Source organism: Eretmochelys imbricata, chromosome 1, assembly GCF_965152235.1.
Source record: "Eretmochelys imbricata isolate rEreImb1 chromosome 1, rEreImb1.hap1, whole genome shotgun sequence".
Lineage (NCBI taxonomy): Eukaryota > Metazoa > Chordata > Testudines > Cheloniidae > Eretmochelys > Eretmochelys imbricata.
This window is the reverse complement of record NC_135572.1, coordinates 262,610,154-262,627,677: the sequence shown is the minus strand read 5'-3', so window position 1 is coordinate 262,627,677 and position 17,524 is coordinate 262,610,154. Positions and strand designations below refer to the sequence as shown.

Sequence of the window (17,524 nt, the reverse complement as noted above, 5' to 3'; positions counted from 1 at the left end):
GAGTTGTTCTAATGTGAAACAATTTATCTGCATCTCACAAAAGTGTCTCTTGTTCTCCCACAGGAAAAAAGGTCTATTTGTATTTCTTCCTCAAACACGATTTCAAGGGTGACAGCATCTCTCTGGCTAAGCTATAGTGACTCCAAAAGCCCCTCTAGACTGTGGAATACAGTTATTTAGTCTCACTCGCATTGTGGAGAATTTCTCCATCCTGAGCTTCAGCAATGAATTTCCTCCGAAGGCGCCTCTCAGACAGTAGTTTTGTGGCCAACTTGCCCAATGGCTATATGATGGATCTTCAGCGTCCTGATAACTCCACTAGCTCTCCAGGTTCTCCAGCAACTGAGAGGAAGCAACAGCAGCAACCATCTCAGCCATCACCCTCTTCCTCTTCTGGAACCAATATCTTCAGTTCCATCTCCAGTGCCATGAAGCAGACCACACAAGCAGCTGCAGGACTCATGGAGCACTCGGCAAGCCCCACTCCTGTGGCTCAGAAACCCAAGATCCTTTTGGTGATTGACGATGCTCACACAGATTGGTAAGCACACACGTCTACTGGCTGCTTTAATGACAGCAGTATTACTGGGGTGTAGGAGGCTGCGTGGCTTGGGAGATCAGCAATAGGATATAGAGAAATTTGTGTCTAAGTCACTTGTCCATGTCAGTGGTGACCAAGGTCTGGTTGTTCGGTGGCCTGCACAACATGAATGTGTCGGTTTCTTCAGTTCTCAGTGTCGTTAGATGTTCGGCTGCGTGTGTGTGTGTGTGTTCTCTCTGTGTGCTGTCCCAGCTCTGCGCAGACAGCTGGCACAGCAGACCTCGAGCGAACAGCCCAATGACCACAAGATCCATTAAGGTACGAAGGCACCCAGCCAGGTTTATTGGCAGTGAAGCACGATCCTAGCTCCCTGGATCAATGTCTAGAGTTACACTAGCACATGTGTGCCCATGACAGTGGACGCAGCTCAGTCAGTGGCAGGACTTTTCATTGACCCCTCGGCTGGCCAAAGACACTCCCTCTGAGATAATCTTTATATACCAACAAGTTACATATTGCCTCTGACGTATCAGGGTGCCACCCTCTGACGTATTAGGATGCCACCCATTGCCTCGTGCATGTTGGTTTTATCAAAACATCTCTATCCATCATGCTGTCATCCTGACCTTATCTTTAGGATGGGTCAGTGTGTTCCTGTTATGTTTGGGGAATGTGCTGGTATCAAGGTGTTCTGGTACCACCTTTCTGGAATGTGTTTGCGTATATCTTCTTGTGCCTAGCACTACTTAGGAATGTGTGTTTCTGCAGTATTAGCCCTGTTCTTGCCAGATTCTGTGAGCAGGGCCTGCCTCTTGCTCACAACTTAACTTTGCTTTATATCAGCAAAGGTTTGACTACGTTAGCCCAGGCCGGAGGCCTCATACCAAGCCTCTGATACATGGGCTTATGTTTCAGGCCCTCTTCCTACTGTATTCAGAGAAAAATGTCCTTTGGCACTAATTAGCAGACTTGTTGACAGTCTCAGAAGAGATGTCTGTGCTCAGCAGACTGAATTCCTCTTTCACCCCTAGACCTGGTCTCTGCAGGCACATTGTGTAAAGGTATAAAGGCACATTGTGGTGTGGTTTGGCAGGCATGCACAACACCATTGTGTTTGCTATACCTGTTCTATAAATAAAGAGAAGACCTCTGTCTCTAGGGCTGTCAATCCAGTGCCTTTCACAACATCTACATTCACCAAAAAGTAATTAAAATAGTAAAAACAGACAGACTACTACAAGTGATAATCCCCTCCCTTGCTAATCGTGATAGCAAACAGCAAAACGTTCAGAGGTTTAGCTAAGCCTCCAAAGGATATGCTTATGCAAACATGGTTTGCTGGAAATGTTATTAGAAAGGGCTTTTTTTGTGAGATTTGCCAAGACAGAACACTTTTTCCAGAAGTCTTGGAAGACACCTGAATCCTTCCGAAATTCAGGGGAGCTGGCCTATTTGATTGGAGGACATCTCCTTGAAAGTTGGCTCATCTGCAAAGCCTGCCAGCATCCATTTTTACTGTTCTGTCCTATAAAGGTTTTTAGACCACACACATCACCATAATATCTGAGCACCATTCAGTAGTACATTAAGCTGTGTGACTACACATTTGTCCCAAGGCCCTGAGAAGCTGTGTTTTTATCACCTCCATCGCTCTCTCAGTGCCTGTCTGCCTTGGGCAAGCTGGCCAGGAGATCCAGAGGGAGGAAACCCAGAGTGTGGCCTGCTTCTTGGTACTAGCCTTCAGGAAGTCATCAAACATCTGCCACTGCCAGTCGGCCTCGGCAGCTGCCAGGGAGCTTTTCACTGCCCTCTGGTTTTGGAGACTCCCTTACAGGAGAAGAGAATATAACCCTGGGGAACACGTGAGTATTTGGGTTACCCAGATTTTGGTTATATGGGATTGTGTTGTATTTGCTCACTTCAGCCTCATCAGGAAAGTTGTAAATGGCCTTTCCTGCAATATTTAATTATCTCCCCACTACCTCCCACCCTTTATTTCCCAGCTGAAACCTGGAAGTGATGGTCAAAGATTAAATTGCTTTTGCTTTCTTGTTCTTCATTCTCCTCAGTGTCCAGCCTATCCCTGGGCACTGCAAGGGCCATTGCTGAGGGAATGGTTCCACTCTGTCAGACCAGCAACTCCAAACTCTTTTCAGAACTGGAGCTAGGTAAATAAGAACATTATCTGAGAAAGAAAGAGGGATAAAGGGGTTCTCCAACTAACCCAGGCAATCACTTCAGCAAGATAAAACAGAAGAAATGGTTGTATATTTCCAACAATGGTGGAAATTTTAAATGCCAGCGATAAAGATTGCACAAAATTCCTTCAAGATCATTTTACATTCAACTCCAGTTAAAGAAATATCTCATTACCTATGTTCCATCTAAATGGCCTCAGATAAAGAGCTTACCTCTAAAACAGGGGTGGGCAAACCTTTTGGCCTGAGGGCCACATCTGTGTGTGAAAATTGTGTGAATGTTCATGAATGCTCATGACATTGGGGGTTGGGGTGCGGCAGGGGGTGAAGGCTCCGGCTGGGGGTGTGGCTGAGGGTGAGGGGTTTGAGGTGCAGGAGGGTGCTCCGCACTGGGACTGAGGGGTTTGGAGGGTGGGAGGAGGATCAGGGCTGGAGCAGGGGGTTGGGGAATAGGAGAAGGTCGGGGTGCAGGCTCCAGATGGCGCTTACCTCAAGTAGCTCCCAGAAGCAGCGGCATGTCCCCTTCTCCAGCTCCTACACAAAGGCGTGGCCAGGGGGCTCTGCGTGCTGCCCCGTCCGCAGGAACCACCCTTGCAGCTCCCATTGGCCACAGTTCCTGGCCAATGGGAGCTGAAGAGCTGGTGCTTGAGATGTGGGCAGCATGCAGTGCAGAGCCCCCTGGCAGTCCCTCTGCATAGGGGCTGGAGAGGGGACATGCCGCTGCTTCCGGGAGCCACACGGAACCACAGCACGTGCGGAGCGAGGCAAGCCCCTAACCCTGCTTCTGGGTGGGAGCTTGAGGGCCGGATTAAAAGGTCTGATGGGCCCGACGCAGCCCACGGGCTGTAGTTTGCCCACCCATGTTCTAAAACTAGGTTTCTCTGACAGCAAAACTGTCTTTGAGTGAAATGTGTCTTTGCTCCCTAGAACCTGTCAGATTTCAATTGTGTCATGTTTCATCGACAGGTGACCATTTCAAGATTTTCCCTTAAAGCCCTGTCAAAATAAATATTGTTTGCAGTATTGTTGTAACCATGTTGGTCCAAGGATCTTAGAGAGACAAGGTGACTGAGCTAATATCTTTTATTGGACCAAACTTCTATTCATGAGGGAAACAAGCTTTTGAATTTACACAGATTTGGGGACCTGAAGAAGAGCTTTTGTGTAAGCTCAAAAGCATCTCTCTTTCACCAACAAAATATAGATTAGCTGTTCCTTGAGTCATCCTCTGGTTAAAAGTTAGAGAACTACATTCAGGTTACAATTCCCTTTTTTCCTGTTACAAAATACATAATGATTTTGATTTAAAATGCCCTCCTTGTGAGAGATCTCCCTTACTTTAATTGGTCTTTTCCTCATCTATACCATCCTTGAAAGCGGAGAGGAAAACTTGCCTGGTGGCTAAAGAACACATCTGGGAGCTGAGGCACATTGGCTTACATTCTTGGCTCTGCCACAAACTTGTTGTTTTAACTCACCCAAGGTACGTTACTTACCTTCACTGTGCCTCATTTTCCTTATCTGTAAAATGCGAATAAAAATACTGAGCTGGCTGGAGCAGAGCATGTTGCCGCTGGGCTGATGGGGAGGAGGAGGCATCTGTGGCTAAGTCTCCTTTCAGTTTCTCAGATCCTGGAGCTACCTGCAGGCTGAATCTATCTAAGGATTCTGCTAACTTGTAAGGACACTGTGGTCCAGCCCTGCTTCCCATTGTGCACCTTCGCCACCAAAAGAAGCAGGTAGTGAGGAGGCTGCTCTGGCCCCATTTCTGCCACATCCTCTGTGCTGGGTTGTTTGAGGAAGCAGGTGCCATGAAACCAATCACACTGACTTTCCCCCTGTGTCGTGGGAATCCCTAGCTGCCTGCCCCTCAGGGGCAGCTTTCTGGCTGCTTTGTGACGCTCGGGAAATACCTACACCAACCTTTTTTATTTTAGGTATATCTGTAGCCCCCATTACCCTTGTATGGGAGACCCACGACAGCCCTCTGAGATGGAGCAGGACTATCATCCCCATTATGCAGAGAGACTGTGACTTGACCAAGGTCACTCAGGAAATCTGAAGCAAAGCCCAGGTCTGCTGAGTCCTAGAGTAGCACCCTAACCACAGGACCATTCCTGAAGGGCTCAAATGCTGGCTTTACCTCTGGTCCCCTTGTTATAAATGTAAACCAAGATCTTGGGTGTAATGGCCTTCATTAGTCTCCACTTATTTCCCAGCAGACATGAGTGCATTACAGACCCATCATTAACAGCATGGCTTGTTTCTGCCTCAAAAGAGGGGATTCGTTACAAAGCAAGGAGTGCCCTCCTCTCCCTTCCTCTATCCTCCCCTTCCCAGGGTAATGGGCTTGGAGTTTGCATCAAGGTGGACGTGTAGCAACTGAGGCCAGTAACTAATACAGGATCCTTCATCCAACCTGAAACGAGAGTGAAAACGAGTGGAATTTTCCCCATGAAAACTGGCCTTTTAACATAGTAGGAAAGTCTCTGGTAGGATGGCAATTGCATCTAGTGTTTGTGCGAATCTAGCAAAACCAGGGCTTTGCTGGCTACCATTTCTATAAGAGGTGATTCTCTCCCCCCCACCCCACCCCACCCCCCCCACACACACACTCTTGGCACTGCTACCTTCTGTTTTAGCTGGTATTTTCTTACTTATTTACTACCTTGATGCACCTGCTGGTTTTTCTCAAGTGTAACAATAAACTCAATAGCTGAGTCACTGGCTTGTGCTAAACTTCCCTGCAGTATAAAGGAGACACCACCAGGGGGTAGTCCATTACCACAGCATCCATCTAGCTCTCTGTTGGACCCGTTCACATGTCTAATACACCGTGCTACCATCTGGGGCCTAGGGGCCAGTCTGCTGCTTAGTCCTAACAGTGTAATCAAAGAGGAAGGTGTGGCACTAAGCCCATATTCTTCATAGAGAGATTGTATGGCACAACTAAGATATGTTTTGTGCAAAAATGGGTCATGTGAGATATCATTGGAAAGGTTATGATTGACTAAATGTGATTATCCTATTAGTATATATGTATCATTTCTGTATCTGAAGTTAGGAATATTGACTATGTATCAATTGCAAAAGTGTTTGCACCTGGGGAACACCCACTAGACAAAATGCAATCAGTCTGGCTGCTTAGTCAATAAATCAATAGGGAGAACAATAGGTCTTTGAAGATGCTAATCTCCCACCTTCCTGAGAAGCTTCCTGCATGCTGCTTTGACACTGCAGGGTCGTGTGATCATGTCACCTGGTACTGGATACCATATTGGACTGTTGGTATTTTTCCACTAGTAGGGGGTGGGGATCAAACTGGGAAACAAAGGATTCCCGCAATATGTAAATTCTATTTTGGCTGGGGAGTGAGTTAATCAGGGTTGGTTCTTCACTGGATACACCCCCACCCCAAAGATGACTGCTCAAAACACCTAAAACTGAACTGGGGAAGAGCTGGACCAGGCTAGAAGGGAATATCTGGAATTCTAAGCTGCAAGCAAAAGAAGTTTCCACAATATTCCTCAAATGTAAGTGGGTCTTTATAAAATATAGTAAGATTTGTGCCTTGCCTGGAAGCATTTACAGTAAGAGGGCTAGCTTCTAATCTTATTCACGTGGGTGAATGAAGGCAGTAGTGTCACTCAGGATTTACACAGGTATAATTGAGATCAGAATCTGGTCCAATGACCACAACACTGAAAGACAATGTTGATTAGGCCCTATTCTGATCTCAGTTAAACTGCTGTACATTCTGAGGAACCGGTTTCTTCTTCCTAGTATCGATCTGATGAAATACCAGCTCAGACTGCCCCACCTGAGCAGCAGTGTTTGCCTTGAGAAAAGATGACTGTCTGGGGATTGTGGCTGGCCACTCTGGTTGCCTCACACATGGAACTAGTCCCAGAATCTTCGGAGTGAACAATAACCTATTGTTACCGTTTTGTTCATTTCATTTTTGAAGAGGTATCAGGTTTAAAACCTTTTCCAACCCCTCTTTGCCTGCCAAAATAGCTGACTCTGCAGCATTTTTGTGTTGATAAATGGTCCTTTCCTTCCTCCTCCCTCACGCTGGAAGAGTTAACTGGACCAGAAAACAGTCACTAGAAATAAGTAACAACAAGTGAAGAGCTATCAATCTTTTAACATGGGACTGCCACAAAACTTTCCCCCATAACCTGTGACAAACCCCATGTAATGAGGCCTCATTGTTTGCAGACAGGAAGGGTGGGAGACTGAGGAACCTGTCCACTGATTTCCCTTTTTAAAAACAAAAACACTTTCTTGTAATCCAAGAAGGTGGCAATATAGCTGGATAGGCAACTTATTTGTATTGCAGAGCACCTAGGAGCCCCAGTCATGGACCCAGATCCCATTGTGTTAGGCACTGTGCTAACACAGAACAAAAACAGTCCCTGCTGCAAAGAGCTTACAGTCTAAGTATGTTAAGTGCACTTAATTGGAAAATAGTATCATTCGTTTCTTTAAAATTCTGCTAAGTCTACTGATACTACAGCACAGCCCTGAACTTATCTCTCTTGTAGTGATGGGCTGGAGGGTATAAAGACCTGTAATGGGAATCCACACCTTCATCTGCAAACCTTTGTTAATAGCTGACACGTGGCATACCCTGGCATTTTTCAAAGGCTAAATATTTGCTCTTGAAATATTTGTGTGTCCTATATAACTCAATCCACTCTGGCAGGGATGTGGTAGCCGTAGCAAAAGAAGGGTGGATTCCATCAGAGGCAGGAAAATGACCCAACTCTCCCTTTGATATGGTGGCAAAAATTTGCACAAGAGCTTCTATTTCTCTCCAAGACGCCCTTCCAGCAGCTCCCAAAGAAGTGTATCTTTACTCTGCTTAGTGCAGTATTGGGGGATGACTCTAGTTGGGTTGCTCTGTTTTTTGACAAACTAGCCATCGTAGCCACCTGCAAAAATGAGTCTGCCAATGGATCTGCATCCACAGCAGAGAAAATGCCATTCTTTTTTTCTCACTGAGGGTCCCTGTCCTAGCCATGCACCCTATGGGTTTAGAGCTGGGCAAGCAGTCTCATTTGAGCTGGGCAAGCAGTCTGTTTGGAAGCATCTGCTGCCCTGGAAGAGATGTATTTTTAGAGACCCTGCAACCTCCATGTCAAACCTGCATTTGTTGCCAGGGCATAGAAGTTCCCTCTCTCTCACACACACACACACGCGCGCGCACGGAACATGAGGAAATGGAGTGGCAGAACTCCATGTTACTACAAATCAGCCAAATCCAGGATCATGACCTCATCCAGGAGGAAAGTGTCCCACCTCTGGCAACTTCCTTGCCCAGATCAGCGTTAAGTAAAATCCCCCCCTTGCTCGAGTGGTTTTTTCCAAAGCTGAAACAAGATTTGAGAACTGTGAATTGTTAACTCCCGTTGCCCGTGAAGTTGTACTCACTTCCCCACCCTAATGCTTTGTTTAAACAGCATACTTTGGAAATGCTCATGCATACCTTTTAAGCCCATTAATAAAGTACCATGAAAACATTGCTTTTTGTGCCAGATGTAGTAACAAGGTCCCTGCTCACTTTTATTTGCTAACTATCCCATGTCACTTTTCAGAACAATAGGTGTGTTTTGTCCTCATTCCAAGCTAATCCAATACTATCAGAATTACATGCTTTCTTGCTAAAAATGCTTCCACCCCATCAAGAATTTGTGCCATATTTCACAGGACAAAGCCATTAAGGACAATGTGAGTGTTACAAAAGTGAATTGTTGTTTTTCATTTCCCTCCATCTCTAAAGCCAGGCTGTCTTAACATAATGGCGCCAAACTCCTGGACTTGGAAGAGAAGAGAAATTATGATTTATTCATAACCGAACCCTTTCCAAGCTATCTAAAATAACACTTTTTTTGTAAAATAAGGCTTGCAGGGCTTGTCAGAGCTTGGAATAAAGTGTGGATCACATTAGGAAGAGGAAATTACCAGCTGCAGTTTACTGGGCTAAAAAAAATCCATTTCTAGTCCTGGTCCATGGGATATTGAACCTTAAATATGTTACTAGTCCAGGACTACCAGTGGTCAAATAATGTTAATCTAATATTGAGTTTGGTAAATCCGGCCACTTTGCAAACTAGTTCCCTTCTTTTTGCAAATACATTTACTATTTGGAAACATTCTGTGAATGTCATAAGTAAGGCTGTGTGTCTGTCACAGAGGTCACGGAAGTCACGGATTTGGTGATTTTCCGTGATGCCCATGATTTCTGCAGCGGCCGACACGGCCGGTCCAAGCAGATCAGGCAGCCCCTGACCCAGCTGCACTGGCTGCCGCTAGGGCAGTTTGGGAGTGGGAGGTGGCTCAGGGCTGGGGCAGAGGGTTTGGGAAGCAGCCAGCATGTCCCTGCAGCTCCTAGGTTCTGCACGCTGCCTCTGCCCACAGGTGCCACCCCCACAGCTCCCATTGGCTGTGGTTCCTGGCCAACGGGAGCTATGGAGCTGGAACTCATGGCGGGGGCAGTGCACAGAGCCTCCCTTGCCTTCCGTCCCCCTAAGAGCTGCAGGGACATGTGGAGCTGGGTAGGGAGCCTGCTAGCCCCGCCAACCCTGCCCCCCACCATCAGTGGAGGTCCCGGGTTGCGCGCTGCCGCCCGGTCCCCCTCCTAGCACCAGCGGGGATCCCGGGCCAACCCCCACAAGCACCTGTGATGCCCATGGACTGCCCCCCGAGAGCAGCCGCAGCCCCCCGGCCCAAGTTTTAGTTAGGGGTATAGTATAATGAATTTTTGTTTACTGCCCGTGACCTGTCCATGACTTTTACTAAAAATACCTGTGACTAAAACGTAGCCTTAGTCATAAGCAAACAATTGTTGGCCTACAGATTATTCACTAAGGCTATAGCCACATTAGAGAGCTTTCAGGGGCGCAGCTGACCACTGTAAGCTTTGTAGTGGAGCTGCTCTAAGCTATCAGGAGAGAGATCTCTTGTCAGTTTAATTAATCCATCCCCAATGAGCAGCAGCAGCTGTGCTGGCGGGAGAAGCTCCCCCACTGACATGGCTCTGTCCACACCAGCACTTAGGTCCGTGCGACTTATGTCACTCAGGAGGGAGGCTTATTCATACCCGGGAGTGACATAAATTATACCGACATAAGTGGTAGTGCAGAAGTGTCCAGTGCTGAGATTTGGAACTTGAACGTAGAAATTGGTTGCTCAATTTGCAAGGCTTTGTTTGTGTTCCCTGATTGGACATCCTAAATTTTCTAACAGGAGAATAACAAATAGTGAATTGAGAATAGCAAATAATGCCCTTCAAACATGCATTGGTGACACAGGTTGTGAGTCATTCGTAACTAAGCAGCTGTCATTTGAATACTCATAAATAAAGAAGGATATTTATATTCACAAACATATCTGCAAACCTGAGTTTTCATTAGTTGACCAACTCTAAACAGCACTGAATATTTCCTTTCTTGCACCTCATCCTTATCTGGCAAATATTCCCTACCAGGTTACAAATACGCTAATGCAAGTCAAATTTGGGGTGTTAATTACTTTACCAGAATCCTTTTAAATATACGGTATTTAACCTCAGCGTGTCTTGTCTAAACCTGGGCAAACCTAAGAAATTCAGCCAGGTTTCTCAAGGTTTGTAAGCCTTTTAGTGACCTGCAAATGAACCCAGGCACTTACATCATTTCTGCCTAAAACACAGCAGCTTTGATTGAGTTTTGCTTTTGAGTTATTTTGGTTCCCTTGTTCCTAACTCTCAAAGGTGCTGTACATGCATTTCACTTCAAAGCAAAAGTGGAATACAATATTGTACGAACCCTTACAAAATGATACCCCTCCAAACAGCTCCAGGCTCTGCCATCTAGATTTAGCAACAAGGAAACCTGCTAGCAATGTACAATTTTAAATTGTATGTAAACTACAATTTGCTGCCTCATGTGTCACAGCAGCGCCTACACCAGGGGTGGTCAACCTGTGGCTCCGGAGCTGCATGCGGCTCTTCAGAGTTAATATGCGGCTCCTTGCATAGGTTCTGACTCCGGGACTGGAGCTACAGGTGCCAGCTTTCCACTGCTCAACCCCAGGCACTGCCCCAACTCCACCTCTTACCCCAAGGCCCCTGCCCCTTCCCGCTTTCTCCCCAAACCTGCTGCATCCTTGCTCCTCCCCCCTCCATCCCAGAGCCTCCTGTATGCTGCGAAACACTGATCGCGGCGGGCGGAAGGGAGGGGGAGGTGCTGATCAGCAGGGCTGCTGGTGGGCAGGAGGTGGTGGGGCTGCTGACATATTACTGTGGCTCTTTGGCAAAGTACATTGGTAACTTCTGGCTCCTTCTCAGGCTCAGGTTGGCCACCCCTGCCCTACGCTGATTTAAGCAGCAGCTCAGAAGGAGGCCCTTCCAGTTTTCTGGGACTTGAAGGAATATGGCTGTGATGCTGACCTACAGCAAGGCATCCTTCATATACTTACAACGTTGGAAAAATGCAAAGAGCAAGATCAAGTGTAGTGTTAGTTAATAACAGACCCATTTGCTCTTGAAGAATTCCACTGTCTCTAGTTAGCCCTGTTTCATCAGCAATAAGTGATGCAGGAGGCAGACAGAGTTGCAGGAATCTTAATTTACCAGGGGGCGGGGTTGGAAGTGCTTAGATACTACAGTGATGGGCACTGTACAAAGGGCAGGGATGATCTGCTGTGGATGGAGGTCCATTGACAGACTCATTTTTTTCAGCGGACAGTGATGGCTAGCTTGTGATTATAAGGCTCTAGTGTTTTTGTGTAGCAGCAGCCTGGGCCCGTCTTGTGTTGCTGAACTGCTGATGATCACTATGAACCCTGAAAATAAAAATGCAAAAGGGATTATTTTAGATTGTTCAGGAAAGGATGGTCTTGTGGCTAAAATGCCAGCCTGGGACATGAGAGATCTCTTCCCGCTTCTCCCACTGCCTCCCTGTCTGACCTTGGGCGGCCACTTAATCTTTCTGTGCCTCCATTCCCCATCTGTAAAATGGGGATAATAATTCACCCTTTGTCCCATTTGGTCTTGTCTATTTAAATTGTCAGCTTTTCAAGGCATGGCCCCTCTCTTCTTGTGAGTTTCTATAGCACCTAGGACAGGTGCGCCCTGACCTCAGTAGGGGCCACTAGGTGTTACTGCACAGTGAATATTAAACAATAACATATCCCTTCTATGTCTGAATGATACATAAAGGTCTCTAGATTGCAGCAGGTGTGTAGAATAGACCTGATTGTCCCAAGGCACTCAACTCCTGGGGTAACCATTTCCTCCCCCTCCCACAAGGCTTTCTGTGATCAATAATTGACCAAACTTGGAAATCCATATCGTTTGTAGGTGGAAATTTCTAATCTGGGAGAACTGGGGAGCTGGGCTAGAGAGCGGAAAGCCTTGCACATTTTTATCCATTAAAAAGGCAAACCAATAAAAATGCACTATTGACTCCCTTTGTATTGTCATAGGGGCTGGAGGGGTATCTGGGCATTCCGCAGCCTGCTTGCTAGTATCTTGGAAACTGTCTCCTTTTTCCCAGTCCCAACCCCTTTTACGTAGGAGACAATGCGGACATACAGTGAGGGCCTTGTGCATCACCCGGGCCCCCAGACCCTTTGACACAGGGAATTCTTTCAGTGGCTAACCTCACTCCGTGAGGTCCACCCTCATCCAATCAAGAGGGTTGCAGCCTGGCATTTTCTAGGTTAATCTTGGAGGAAATTACATGCTTTGATTCCCAAAAGACTCAAGAGATATCTCTGTTTGTATTTGGATGACACAGAAAGGAATTGGGAGATTCCATAATTTAATCCTTTTAGTCTTCTATTTGATTCACTCACTTCTCTCCTCCTCCTGCTACTCTTTCTTCCTCCGTTTTCACTTTCCCCTCTTTCCATTTTTCTCCCACCATGGTTCTTGCATCACATTTTTTGTTCAAGCCCCCACTGCAGACTAGGAGTGTGGGGCAGGAAATGCAGCCTGAAGCTATAGTGAGAAGAAATGGGCGGCCAGTAAAGCTAACCTGAGTTTGTTGGATTGGCTGCTGTTAGGGGCCTGATCCAAAACCCATCGAAGTTAATGGAAAGACTCCCAGGAATTTGCTCATAAAACATGGCGACACTCCATCCTCTATCCTGTATGAATTCTTTTGCTTGGAGCTGTTAAACCTCCCACCCTGTTTAACTTGAAACAAGGAAGATCTAGATTGCTCCTCAAAAAACTCTAATAGGCTAAGCATACATCTAACACAATGGTGCCTAACTCATCCAGGATATGGTAGGAAAATGTAACCAACACAGACTTTATTTCATGATAAAAATCACAAGTCAGCAAAGTCAGATCAATAGTTTGGGATTCTCTCCCTGCTTTTTAGTTCAGAAATAATATTTGTTTTGAATTAAATGAAAAGGCAACACCAGGAACATCTCAGGCTGCCTTGTAGGGATATCCCTGCTGGCTAAGGAACCTGCTCCACCCACATGGGCTGCTGCTTTTAGCCATCAAACCTTTTAGCCTTCAACCCGAAATGCAGCCAGCAATGATTCTGCTGACCCCAGCTGCCATGGGGGTGGGGCTTCTCCACAGGTGCAGTGCTGAGGTGATGGCTGCTGAGTTACTTCCAGACACCCTGCAAGAGATCACAGGGACATTTCGTATAGCTGCTCCAGGGAGGTCTCTTGCCAGACACCTTGAGGCACATTTCCTTGATCCCTTCTTGTTCTTACAAATTATTGCATGCAGTAGCCATTTTGTGAAATAGCCTGAAGAAGTGCCATCAAATACGTTTAACACAAAATACTGTGCTTCCAACAGGCTGAAAAATGGGACATAACCCCACTCATTCAGCCAACTGACTTATTGAAACAGCTTCAGATTTTCCAATCGCCACTCCCCTCTTCCCCCTGCAACACTCTGACTCATGCTATCTCATCCTTCGTAAGTAGACAATGGGATACTGCCATCCCTGTCCAGAACATCTTCAGGACGGGTAACAAACCTAGCTTTTGGCAATGTATGTTACGTTCAGGTATCCTGCCTGCTGAGACTGCACCTGAACAAGAGATCCTTTGGGATTCTCTGCCTGATCCTGTATACCCAGGCAAGTCAAGCAGATCTCAACCCTTTTGTGGAGTGCTCTACAACCCATCAAGAAAATGGAAGGTTCTCTGCAGCATCCCCTTCCATCTACATACACCACGAATCTTGTGGCTACCACTGCAGTGCCCACTGAAGTGGTTCTTATGAGCACCTTCTCTCCAGGACATAAGAGCCACACAAGGAAAAAAAAAACTCAAGGAAGAGACAAGCCTGGGGGGTAAAGGCTTATCCAGGATTCCAGTTTTGAGCATATTGACTGGTTGATGAAGTGAATACCAAATGCTCCTTTGGAGTTGTTTTAATATAAAAGCAAAAGTAATCAGGTAAAGCTAAGTGTGTCTGGGAGTAAGGAAATGGCCAACTGTAGCTCACTTTCAGAGGCTTTACCATAATGTCCTATAGACTTCTAGGAAAAAATGATCCCTATGAATTTTGATCTTTTTCTACTGATCTTGGAAATCTCCACTATACATCTGGGGGCTGATTCCATGGTTGTGCCATGGCCTTTCTGTGATTCAGATATGGATTCACCAAAGGCCAGCACAAAGGGGCCGCTGGACAAGAATAAGCTTCAGTCTCCAGGGAATTCCCCAGCACCACCTCTATTGGAGCCCTGGCAAAGGGGGCCTACCCAGATGGTAGGGTGGCCAGGTGTCCGTTTTTTTGACCAGAAAGTCCGATAGTGTCAGTCAGACCTACTGACCAGACACCCAAAGTCCAGTTATTGCAGGCAGGGGAGGTGGGGAGGACCGGAGTCATCACCTACGCCAGCTCCTATTCAGCCAGGACAACCGCCTACCTGCATCGGGCGGATGCAGCTCTCAGCACCGGCTCTGCAAGTGAGTCCCTCCTGACCCACACAGGGAGAGGGGAGAGGACAAAAGCAGTGAGCAATGGAGGTAGGGGTAAAGAGGAGTGAACAGGGAGTGGGGCCTCAGGGGAAGGGGCGGGGCAGGGGAGGTTCTGGGACTCTTGCTGGAGTGTCCGGTTTTTAAATATTACAAAATTGGCAACCCTCCCAGGTGGCCAATAGAGCAGGAACACAATTTAAGTCAGCACTGGGGGCCATATGAGCTCCTGCAGCCCCTGAATAAGGCAAGGCGCAAGCTGCCTCCCTTCAGTGTCTGTACTAACACAGGGACGAACTGGGCCCTTGATGTTCAGGAGGCTGAGAGGTGCTTATACTACTGTGTGAGCAGTCTCCTTGGGGGCCACTTTTGTAGACTTACTCTGACAAACGCTTCACAAGAGTATAGGGACACAAGTACTGTACGCTGGCTTCTCACGAAATGCTCTTTACACATATAACATAGGGACCAGAGAGCTGATGCTTTTCAACACCAGGCCTTTGCGTCTGATCCCCATAAAGGATGTGCTGTGTATGTATCAGACTGGGAATGGAGCACTTGGCTTCCCCCAAGCACATCACGGGGGGGTTGCTTGGATTCTCTGAAAAGCAAGCTTTTAATCTTTCTAAACAAATTTGTGAGAGGAGACATCTGAGGTTTCTACCGTTACGGGGCTGAAGGTGAGATTTCAATCTCACTGGGGCTGGAGCAGAAAGCAGAGGGCTTTTTTATGTGTTTCTAATGCCCTTTTACCCAGGAAATATTGCTTCCCACAAGTGTGCAGCTCACTAATCACAGAGAAAGATGCACTAAGGGGAATTTCTTTTAAAAACAGAAGGCATCTACTGAGCTATTATAGCACTTCCTTTCCCCCCTGCACGAGCTGCAGCATTCACATGTTTCTTACCATTGTAAATCCTCCCTAGGGTTTGTTCTGCTAGCATGGAGCCACAAGTTTTTCCGTCCAAAATATCTGTTTACATGCTAATTTACTGAGATTGGAAACCAAACCACTCAACCTACACCCTGCATAGCCTAATTATAATGCAGCAATCTGACTCTGTCAACATCCTGCATGCTTTATAATAAAGTGCTGGCCAGTTAGACCAGTGGTCAGTAATCCATGCTGACATGGGACGGGGGGGAGGCAGGATGACTTAGATGATTCCTGTTTTGATCTCTCAAGCCAGTAGGCTGGGAACACTGTGAGGCAGCCCACGCAGCCTCTAGGGTGATGAAAGATGCCTTGCATTGTTCATAAGTGACTTCATTGGATAGGCTAGAATGGCATTGCTGAGGCACCAAAGGAAGACCTGTGATGGGTCTTATGGTTAAGACATGGTATTGGGACTTGAGATCTGGGTTCAAATCCTGGCTATGTCACAGGCTCCTGGTGTGACCCTCAGCAAATCACTTGTATGGCCAGATTTGCAAAAGAGGGCAAGACTTTGCAGCTCAGATTGTTCTCAGTGGGACCTGCTGGGTCGTGATTGCTTTTGAAAATCTGGCCCTTAATCTCTCGCTCTTTAGTTCCCCCTTTGTCAAATGGGAATATAACTTCCTTTCTCCCAACTTTTGTCTGTTGTAAGTTCTTTGGGACAGGGCCTGTTTCATGCTTTGTGTTGATGCGGTGTCTAATGCAATGGGGCTCTGACCATGAACGTGGCCTACAGGTACTTCCATAGTATAAATAATTCCTAGTTGCTTGAAACTTCAGGTGCTCCAGGGTGAGACTAATATCTCTTTTCTGCTCAGTATGGTGCTTCTACTTCCCAAAGGCTCAGAAACACCAAGTGTAAATTAAAAACACTATTGAATCTGTTTCCGAGGGTATTTGCAGCAGGTGTTTCAGTCTTCCCCTGTGCAGTGTCAGAATAGAGCACAGAGCAAAACCTTTATCTCTGAATTATTTAGCACCTATTGTCTTCAGAGATCCCTACAGCAGCTTAGCCCTGGATCTGCCTTGAAAGAAAATATATCCTCTAATTTAAAAAATGTGAGCTGAGTCATTGGAATGAGCCAGGCCATGTGGAAAATGGGGTCCAGAAACAAAGGTCTCACTGTGTCTTAATCAAGATGCCTTGTTCTTATGCCCTGGGTCCACATGGTGGTGGTGCCCCAGACATGACTATCTGGGAACAGAGTCTGTATTGTAGCAGTGGGGAAAGGGTTCTATAATTTTTACTGTGAAGGCTAATTTCCTGGACTAAGCAGTGGAAGTCTCATTGCTTCATCTGTAATGGATGAAAGAGCGTGTGGATAATCAGCCTCCATTGTGAGTAGGACCGAAGCAGCACCAATGAGTTAGGAACCAGCAAGTCAGCAGAGTGGAGGGGTCATCAGAGGGAGAAAGTTTGTTTCATAAATGTGGGTGATGCATATACACTGTGATGATCTTCTGTTTAAAAAAATATATGCGTGTACCACTGAATGCCATGCCTCAAACTTCAAAACAGTTACTGTGAGCACACTAAGTTTATCTCGGCTTTTGAGACTGCTGGTTACAGCAGTAATTCTCTACATGTAAAATGGGAAATACCATTAAACCCAGTTATATCTCTAGAACCAGGATGAACTTAAGTGCACGCACTGTAACTTTTGTTGCCAAAGAGGTGGCATCGTTTTTGGCTTTTTTTCGTCCTACTCTCATTACCTCAAGGAAGGTTAGCCCTGGTCTACACTAGGACTTTAGGTTGAATTTAGCAGCGTTAAATCGATGTAAACCTGCACCCTTTTTTTCAACTTAAAGGGCTCTTAAAATCTATTTCCTTACTCCACCCCGACAAGTGGATTAGCGCTTAAATCGGCCTTGCCGGGTCGAATTTGGGGTACTGTG

The 17,524-nt window shown here is 46.4% G+C and overlaps 1 protein-coding gene across 1 annotated transcript in view; it reads left to right on the top strand.

The window, feature by feature from the left end:
* The first annotated feature begins 224 nt into the window (after positions 1-224).
* Positions 225-17,524, top strand: part of SYN3 (synapsin III) — a 251,497-nt gene continuing 234,197 nt past the window's right edge. Inside the window, exon 1 of the mRNA XM_077829109.1 lies at positions 225-541. Coding sequence (XP_077685235.1) covers positions 225-541 — 317 coding nt within the window. The remainder of the gene's footprint in view (positions 542-17,524) is intronic.